Genomic DNA, 9,562 nt, shown 5'->3' on the forward strand with positions numbered 1-9,562 from the left:
GCAAAAACCAGTACTGGCAAATCATGACTGACGTCTCCTCGTCTCCTTCAGCCGTGTCCTTCATGAAAATGAATATTAGCAAAACATAAGACACAGTCAGCAATGATGTAGTCATTTACTGGAAACATGACACCCAAAAAGCACACATCATGATTGTTTTGTCGAAGTTATACCTCCGGGGTTTTGTGAATGAGGATTCCTCACGCGCTCCCTTCAGTGCTGATTTGCGCGCGCTCTCGGTGGTGACGGGCAGAGAGTGGCGCGGCGTCCTTACGCTACCTTGAGAGGGGGGAAAAGGATGCGAAAAACCGTTTTTCAGGTCAGCACGGGGTGAGATTCGCTTAATACAACCCTCGTTACCATCCTCAACGCGTTCAGCTTTGAATCTCCCACCCCACAGGATAGAAAAATTGACGCGCGTGTTTGAGGAAAATGCTGACGCGTTGACGGCATGTTTGATCGGCTCGTCGACTGCTGAGGGATATTATTATTACTCTTAAGGACTTTTTGTGGACTAGAACGATCGTCTTGGGTGACCTTTTTCATATGGAAAACTCTTTCTTTGAGAATGACATGAATTTGGGGGTTTTAATAAGACGAATGCAAAGGACGAATAGATATAACCTGCTGAGGGATATATTTATCGACGACTTTTTATAAACGTCGTAAAGATGGCATTTAGTCTATGTGGGACTACTTTTTCCTCCGGGAAGGCTGTTTTTTGTTATAAATAGACGTTTATTTGAAATCAGGTATGGTTTATTATCATTCATACTCAAAACTCACATCACACTGCATCATTATTCATCTAAAGAAGGATTGCTTTCATTTTATTTTGGATATTAATTTCCCTAGAGTGATCTTCATAAACGTCCTATAATAGTGAAACACTTTCTTCATATGATTGAAACGAATATAAAGAGAGACTTGCTGAATTAATCTCCACTTTTTCCTCTTTGCAACTTTTTTTGTCTGGACATCATATTGTCGCATAATAGGAAATACTTTAAATTTGGGCATCCTCTGAACAGAATACGCCGCATTAATTAAAGCTCTGCAGCATTTTCATTCATTTACATTTAATCCGTTTACTCATTAAATGGCATGTTTGTGTGTGGAAAATAGGACAACTTAATTTCGGAATGTTCTTAAAATGTTAATTCAACGTTTTACTTTACCAATGTTTAATGTACAAATCATTTTAGTTCAGCTTCTTTCCTATAAAGCCAGGTAAATAGCCTGCTGATGTACTGTATGAGGAAACAGGCATGTGGATAAACTGAACGGGACTTCAGCAAGAGTTTGGCGCATCTACATCCACTGGTGATGCCGGAGGTCACTTCCACTAGAAGCGACAGGCTAGCATCCAAAGGCATTATGTTTTTATGCAACACCACAGCCATCAAGGACTGGAGCTACTTTCTCTCTCAGATCTTGCCTCTTGTGAATAAATCAGCGGGGTTTGTCCATCAGAGTATGGACCGGGTGGAGGCGGTGACGAGCACTATGGTGACCGCTCTGGAGCCCGACCTGAGCGGGATGAGCGCCAGTCATCCGCCGCTGAACTCCAATCACACGTCCGGGATGGAGCATGTTTTTCAGTACTCGTACTCGGAGGGTGACCTGCAGTACACGGACTACAGGACGCCCCAGAGGGACTCGATACCGCTGCCCAAAGCGGTGCTCTATCTGGTCATGGCTGCGCTGGTGGTGGTGGCGGTGGCGTACGCGATTGTGGGACATCTGGTAAAGGATCTCGTGCATGAGTTTGTGGGTAAGTGCTGTTTGGGAATATAATTAACACTTTACAACAGGGAAAACGCTGTGGATGTGTGTGTGTGATTGTGTTTTGGATGTGCATTCAGCGAGATACAGATCGAACTGAAATGCAAGCGTGCAGCAAATTTAAACATTGCACTATTTTATATACACACACTAAGAAAAAGAGGTAGACTTTTGTACCTAATTGGTGCATATTGATGCATCAAATGTAAACACTGTAAACAATTGTTGCTGCCTCAGTTTGATTATTTTATTAAAAAAAAAAATTAAATGCAAGTTTTTTTTAGTTGAATTAAATTTACTTTTCAAGTCATTTCAACATCTCAGTCAAACCGACTAAACATTAATTTCAACTTCATTCATTCATTTTTTTTCCGCTTAGTCCCTTTATTAATCGCCACAGTGGAATGAACCATCAACTGATCCAGCATATGTTTCACGCAGGGGATACCCTTCATGCTGCAACCCATCACTGGTAAACATCAATACACACTCATTCACACTCACACACTACAGACAATTTAGTCTACCCAATTCACCAGTACCGCATGTCTGGACTTATGGGGGAAACTGGAACACCCAGAGGAAACCCACGCGAACGCAGGGAGAACATGCAAACTCCACACAGAAACGTCAACTGACCCAGCCGAGGCTTAAACAAGTGACCTTTTTGCTGTGAGGCGACAGCACTACTTACTACGTCACAGCGTCACCTGCTATTTATTCTATCCTTTGCTAATAATAATGAAAGCATTGTTCTGACCGTTTCAACTGTGTATTTACAATAAAACAGCTCTAGATGAACAGATTTAGCCATTTGGGTCTCTTATTTTCACATCCCAATGTTGACAGGTATGCTGCCAGTATGTGCACAGACATGCCATCTGAGAATATAACACGCTGCTGTAAACATAATGTAACCCCTGTAGCAGATCTACATAGTACGTAGTTCCCAGTACTAGGTTGCAGCTGAAAGTGCATCCGCTGCATAAAACATATGCTGGAATAGTTGGCGGTTCATTCCGCTGTGGTGACCTCTGATAAGTCAGAGACTAAGCTGAAAGAAAATGAATGAATAATAACTAATAAAATAGGTCACACTTTATTTTGATGGTCCGTTTGAGTATGTCAACTTATACTAACCCCAACCTACCAGTCTCCTTATAATCTAATGAGGATTAGTTGGCATGTGGAGGCAATGTAACTTAAATTAAACAAACAGATCATCACAAAAAGTGTGACCTAAATCACTACAAAAAGTGAAGTTTATTCATAAACGAATTTCGAGAGGATCACGTGCTTATGATTGACACGGCTGTCCCCGAGTCAAGCTAATGTACGAACCACCAATCAGACTATTCCTAACCCATTATAAATAACCAAACATCTTACCTTTAGGGCCTACTCACACTATGCCATCCGTACCGTGCCCAGGCCCGTTTCCCGGATCGTTTGAGAAGTGTGAGTGCGCTGAATCGGGCTTAAGCACGGTTCACTTGGCCGGCCCTGGCCCAGTTGGAAGAGGTGTGCCTGAGCCCGGTTCACTTGGGCTTTGGCGCGGTACCTTTGTAGTGTGAGTGCAAAACGCGCCAAAGCCCGAAACTGAAAGCGAGACGTGACTTTTATGGGACTGTTTCATATGGATTTATTAATTACTGTTCAGTGAATGCAAACTGCCGTATTTTATTAAAGACGCAAACCCCTCACTGCAAGACAGCTGCGCGGCTTCAGCAGACCTCCTCATTCCTGCAGCACGAGAGCTTTATGATTGTTTATGAGCGCCAAAAGTGGCGGATCTGTTCGGCGAAATATCTGACTGCGTGTCCCCGCATCCCTAAGGACTGTTTGGCGAAATATTTGAAGGCATATCAAACGACTGAAACGATATTACTAGAGAAATCTCCACTGTGCTGCTGAGTGAGAGAGCGCTTCTCACTGAACAGCGCAGCAGCGATGACGTAAGCGTGCCGAGGCCCGTTTGTAGTGTGAGCGCGGGCCGTCGGGGGAGACGGGAGGGGGGACAAGCGGGCTTTGGCCCGGTTCGAGGCAACTGTACCTAGTGTGAGTACGGCCTTAGTCATTTTTGTCTTGAAGAATCCCCCCTTCCACCCCCTCTCCTCCTCTTTTTCTATAGGACAGCACGGCGGCCCAGTGGCTAGCACTGTGGCCTAACAGCAAAAATGCCTCCGGCTCGGGTCTCTACCTAGCCGGACAGCATTTCCGTGTGGAGTTCATGTTCTCCCCGTGCTTGCGTGGGTTTTCCCCGGGTCCTCCGGTTTCCTACCACAGTCCCAAAAACATGAGACTTGAGTAAATTGACTAAACCAAATCAGCACCAGATTGAATTCCTTCAGCAACACACCACTTTAGCAATCCTTAAGCAGCAGGAGGGGGGTGGTAGGGGGGTTCTCGAGATCTACCTGAGCTCAAACTCCCCTCTCACCCTGCAACGGGAGGGAGCCCCAGGCTTGAGGATCTCATGAGCTCAGGGCTCTCTCACGGGACAGCATGCCAAACTAGCTTATTACCAATCATCAGCTAAGAGTGAACTCTTGAAAGCAAAACTAAAGTTTGTTTTTTTACCTGTTCAAGTCATCTTTTCGTCATCTTAGGTTAAAAATGAAGTAATCCAGTAAAGTATATCATGGTAAAAGCTTCCACTGCAAAAATAAAATGTAAAACCCAGCAGAAGCCTATAATAGACTCACACAATTCCCTTTTTAATGCCGTTGGTGGAGTTTAAACATGAAGCAAATGCTGAAAAGCCCTTACATTACCATTGTTCATTCACATTCACCTCCACAAGCATCCGATTCTCTCTCTCGAAAGCTTCGAGTCGAGTGTCTGAAAGGGCATGAAACGGAATTACATTTAATTCCTTTGGAGTCCCTCACTCCTGTTTTTCAAAGACCTTGACGTTTACCTGAAGCGATGAAGCAGGCGAGTTTCACACGTACACACACACACACGCACACACACACACACAGAAATGGTGAGGGGACACGAGCACTCAACAATACCTCGGAGATTTCTCCAAAAGCCCAGGTTACAGCAGGTCCTGCGTTTGCTGTAGGTGTGCTCTGTGTGCATTTGTGAAAGTCCTGAAGGTGTAAATGTGAGGATTGTCTGGTGAGATTGTCACTGTATATTTTTCTCTCCACCAGGGACAAACAGGAAGGTGGAAGCTTGTTCTTTTCTATTTTAGTGTATCAATTCAAGTCAATTAAATTCATTTCACCTTTATTTGTATGGCGCTTTTACAATGTAGATTGTGTCAAAGCAGCTTCACATACAAGGTCGTAGTATAGGCCTTTTTCATGGCTGCTGCATGGAGGGCGCAATAGCGACCAGCCTCTTCCGGTAGAATACTAAAAACTTCCGTTCACAGTGTGTACTACTGGTAATTTGCGCTCCGAAAATGGGTTTCAATAACGTTTTTAATGGATAACAGAGTGTTTTTGTGACACACAACTTAGAAATGTGTCTGTTAAAGCCGTTATAATCTGTCACATGTGGTTCAAGCGCGTCAGAAATATGAGAAAAACGTTCTCCTAGTTCTAGCTTAGCGGCTCTTTAACACAGTGGTTCTCAAAGTGGGGGTCGGGACCCCCTGGGGGGTCGCGGGATAATGAGAGGGGGTCGCTTGGTGATTTACAAAAATTTGAATAAACTTTTATGATTACCATTGCTAATCCATAACCTACAGAAGATAAAAAATAGTTACATAAAAAAATACAGTATCCAAACAAAAAGCCATCAGCCTTTGGTTTTTTTATTTTTTTTTATAATTTTTTTTTTTTTACATTGATTGCAACCCTTAGGGTTTTTACTTTAGATTAATGACAAAGCGATGACAAAGCAATAGCGTCAGTGCACCAGATTCTACAGCACTAGCTAAACTTTCTGACACCGTTACATCACTCGCTTACATTTAAAATACATACAGGACACTAAACATGGAATATGATGTGTAAGTGGCAGTCTCCTAAATTAAACCAAGAAAAGACTTGGGATGTAACTTAAATATTGTGCCCACCAGTCTAATTAGATGAGGTTAATATAAAATAATCATAATAAAAATGATATGGGACTGTTGCACTTTTTTTGTGTTGTCAATATGCTTGTGTTTATATAGGCTGATTGGTTTGTGTGAGTGTTGTGTGCAACGTTTGTATGATTATGACCACTTACGAAAGTAGTGGGGGTCGCGAGTCATTGGCACTGTTATTTTGGGGGTCCCGGGCTGAAAAGTTTGAGAACCCCTGCTTTAACACACACGCACACAGAGAGAGAGAGAGAGAGAGAGCAAACCAGAGTACTGGCATGATACTTAAGAGGTAGGAAAGTCGTGCAATTTACAAAAATTACCAATAAAAGTCTGTTATTGATACTCTGCGGGCTGATTTGCTGTTTATTCTAATCGCGAGCCGTTTGTGTTTTATTTCGTGTGTTGTATTCACCACGGTTTGTGTTTTTCTGTCATTTCGAAATGACACTAGCCTATATTTTCACTTTGTCACAGTTATTAAATCAGTGTGTCAGTGGCACAGTACAGGCTACGTGTGTGTGTGTCAAACATTTTGGTGAACTACATTTGTTTGGGCTGGTTATATATTTAAAATAAAGACAAAATGTTGACTTTAGCGATGACGAGGCTTCATTTAAACTGCAGAAGATGCCGTCTGACACCGAGGGGAAAATGCCTCACAGCAGCTGTTTTCCATCCTATTAGATTGCATTTCTTTAAATGATCAGTCCAGGAGATGCTGCTGATGGACAACAGTATTAGTTCAAAGAGGATAAAAGCAGGTAAAATAGATTAAAACTATCTTTTCAAAGCTGTCCAAATGTGACTGTTTACAAGAAATCAGCTGCCGACCGGAAGTTCTTCGCATTCTCCTTGCGCATACACGCAAAGCATCATGGGTAATTTTGCATTCCAAGAAAAAGTTCTATATTGGAACAGTGTAGTTTTTTTGTGTTTAAGTTCAGTTCAGTTTAGCTCAGCTCAGTGTGCTTTAATAATCACTACTGAGAGTCCAAACACTGAAGAGCAAATTCATCGATGCGTAGCTCTACCGATCCCAAACCATGCAAGCCAGTGGCGACAACGGAGAGGGGAAAAAAAATTCACTAATTGGCGAAAGTAAAGAAAAAAAACCTAGATAGAAACAGGATTCAGATGGGCACGACCATTTTAATTTCTCCACTGGCCAAATGTCTTGTGCAGAGCTGCAGTCTAGGTGCCGGAGGCTGGAAGCTGGCCTCAGCGAAGACTCGTCTGTCCCTGGAGCATCACAGGAATCAGTCTCATTCTCTCCACTCCTCCATGACCACCACATCATCTGCTCAGGATATGGCCTGGTCCAGGATATGGAAACCTTGGGATCATCTCATCGCTGGTCTTAGATCGAATCAGTGACTCTGCATAGTCTGAGGGCCTCGGGAAGACTATCCCCAGGTGGAAATGGAGAAAAAAAGAGAATAATTAGGGTAGCTGCTGTTCATAGTGTATATAAACAAGATGCAGAACCCTGTGTGGAAACCCGCTAAATGATGCACTGAGTGTATGCTTTACTAAACAGATCTAGTTTTGAATTGGGAAAGTGTGTCTAAGCCTCGGATGTTATCAGGAAGGCAATTCCAGAGTTTAGGAGCCATAAATGAGAAGGCTCGACCTCCTTTACTCGACTTTGCTACTCTAGGTACTACCAAAAGCCCTGCGTTTTGAGATCTTAAAGAGCAAGCTGGATTGTAGCGAGACAGAAGGTTGGTTAGATAAACAGGAGCTAGATTATTTAAAGCTTTATATGTATGTAACAAGATGCAGAAACCTGTGTTGAAACCCGCTAAGTGCATGCTTCACTAAACAGATAGGTCTTTAATCTAGTTTTGAATTGGGAGAATGTGTCTGAGCCTCGGACATTATTAGGAAGGCAATTCCAGAGTTTAGGAGCCATAAATGAGAAGGCTCGACCTCCTTTACTCAACTTTGCTATTCTAGTACCAGAAGCCCTGAGATCTTAAAGAGCGAGTCGGATTGTAGCGAGACAAAAGGTTGGTTATAGATAAACAGGAGCTCGATTATTTAAAGCTTTATATGTATGAAGCAATATTTTAAATTCAATACGAAACTTAACAGGCAGCCAGTGTAAGGAGGATAAAATTGGGGTGATATGATCATATTTTCTAGACCTGGTAAGAACTCTGGCAGCTGCATTTTGTACTAGCTGAAGTTTGTTAATAGAGGATGCTGGGCAGCCAGTAAACAGAGCATTACAGTAATCCAGTCTAGAAGTCGTAAAAGCATGGACTAGCTTTTCTGAATCTGAGATGGATAGCATACTTTGTTACTTAGCCATATTTCTCAGATGAAACAAAGCAATTTTTGTGACATAGGATATAATTTTCAAAAGTTAAATTGCTGTCTAATATGACACCCAGATCTTTTATAGTAGAGCTAACGCTAACTTTGTATCCCTCTAATTGTATAACCATTGTGATTTACATGTCAAGATAAGCACGCTCTCTTTGGGTTGTTTTGTATGTCTGTTTTTTATGAGGCAAGTTATAAGTGTTTAAAGTAAGCATGGGCCGATATTTAAATATCACGGTTTCACAGTATTGTGATTACTGATGTACAATAGGCTAATTTAAAATGTCTGGAGCAGCACGGTGGCTCAGTGGTTAGAAATGTGGCCTCACAACAAGAAGATCGCTAGTTCGAGCCTCGGCTGGGTCAGTTGGCATTTCTGTGTGGAGTTTGCATGTTCTCCCCTTGTTGGCGTGGGTTTCCTCTGTGCCCTAAACTTAAAAAGGAAAATTAATAAATGATTTTATTAATGATAAATCTGATTTCATGTCCTCGTAATTGTTAAATTTTCACTTTCCTTTGTAACTTCTGTCTAAATGGCATGAATGTGTGCAAAGTTTTTACGGCATTATACAGTTCTGCTTATCAGGCACATTTGTTTACTCACAGCCTTCAGTCTGACTGCTGTATTATCTGCTAATCTTAATTCCGGGATGCTCTCTGAGTCTAAGGCGAGTGTGTTTAGTAAAGTCTTTGGCTGTGTGTATAGGCTGGTGGATTTTGCCAAGCGTCTGTGTTCAGTTTGATGGAGTGTTTAGACTGGATGATGGTACATAAAGGTTGTCTGAGTCATTTATCAAGTAGTGGTTAGAATTGTGGCCTCACAGCAAGAAGGTCGCTGGTTTGAGCCTCGGCTGGGTCAGTTTCTGTGTGGAGTTTACATGTTACATGTCTCCGTAGTGTATGAGTGTGTGTGTGGATGTTCCTAGAGATGGGTTGCGGCTGGAAGGGCATCTGCCATGTAAAAGCGTGCTGGATAAGTTGGCGGTTCATTCCACTGTGGCGACCCTGGATTAATAAAGGGACTAAGTTGAAAAGAAAATGAATGAATGAATTTTGAGTGTAATTATTATCAGGAGACCGCGGTTATCTATTAAAGACGTGGCTGTTGACCCCCCTCAACAACCCACAAACTGACCAAGAGCGCAGATACAATGATGCCCATTCTCGCACTCGGTCAGTTGTAGAGCGGGATATTGGGCAGCTAAAATGCCGGTGGTGCTTCCTCAATAAGAACGGTGGGGTGCTGCTATACTGCCCTAACAAAGTGTTCCTCTAATACATCTGTGTCTCCCACAGACACAGATACTACTCCAGACAGTAAAGTGTCGCCCACAATTGAGGCAACTCTCTCCTCAAAGGGTGTTAGTTCAGCATCCCCTGTTCCCCCGCCTGTTCGGTCCACAC

At 42.7% G+C, this 9,562-nt stretch overlaps 1 protein-coding gene across 1 annotated transcript in view; it reads left to right on the plus strand.

The window, feature by feature from the left end:
• Positions 1 to 218: 218 nt before the first annotated feature.
• LOC101887009 (uncharacterized) overlaps positions 219 to 9,562 on the plus strand; it is a 14,292-nt gene continuing 4,948 nt past the window's right edge. Inside the window, exons 1-2 of the mRNA XM_009297118.5 lie at positions 219 to 752; positions 1,227 to 1,774. Of these exons, the coding sequence (XP_009295393.2) occupies positions 1,327 to 1,774 (448 nt within the window). The 5' untranslated portion in view covers positions 219 to 752; positions 1,227 to 1,326. The remainder of the gene's footprint in view (positions 753 to 1,226; positions 1,775 to 9,562) is intronic.

Source organism: Danio rerio, chromosome 23 (assembly GCF_049306965.1).
Source record: "Danio rerio strain Tuebingen ecotype United States chromosome 23, GRCz12tu, whole genome shotgun sequence".
Lineage (NCBI taxonomy): Eukaryota > Metazoa > Chordata > Actinopteri > Cypriniformes > Danionidae > Danio > Danio rerio.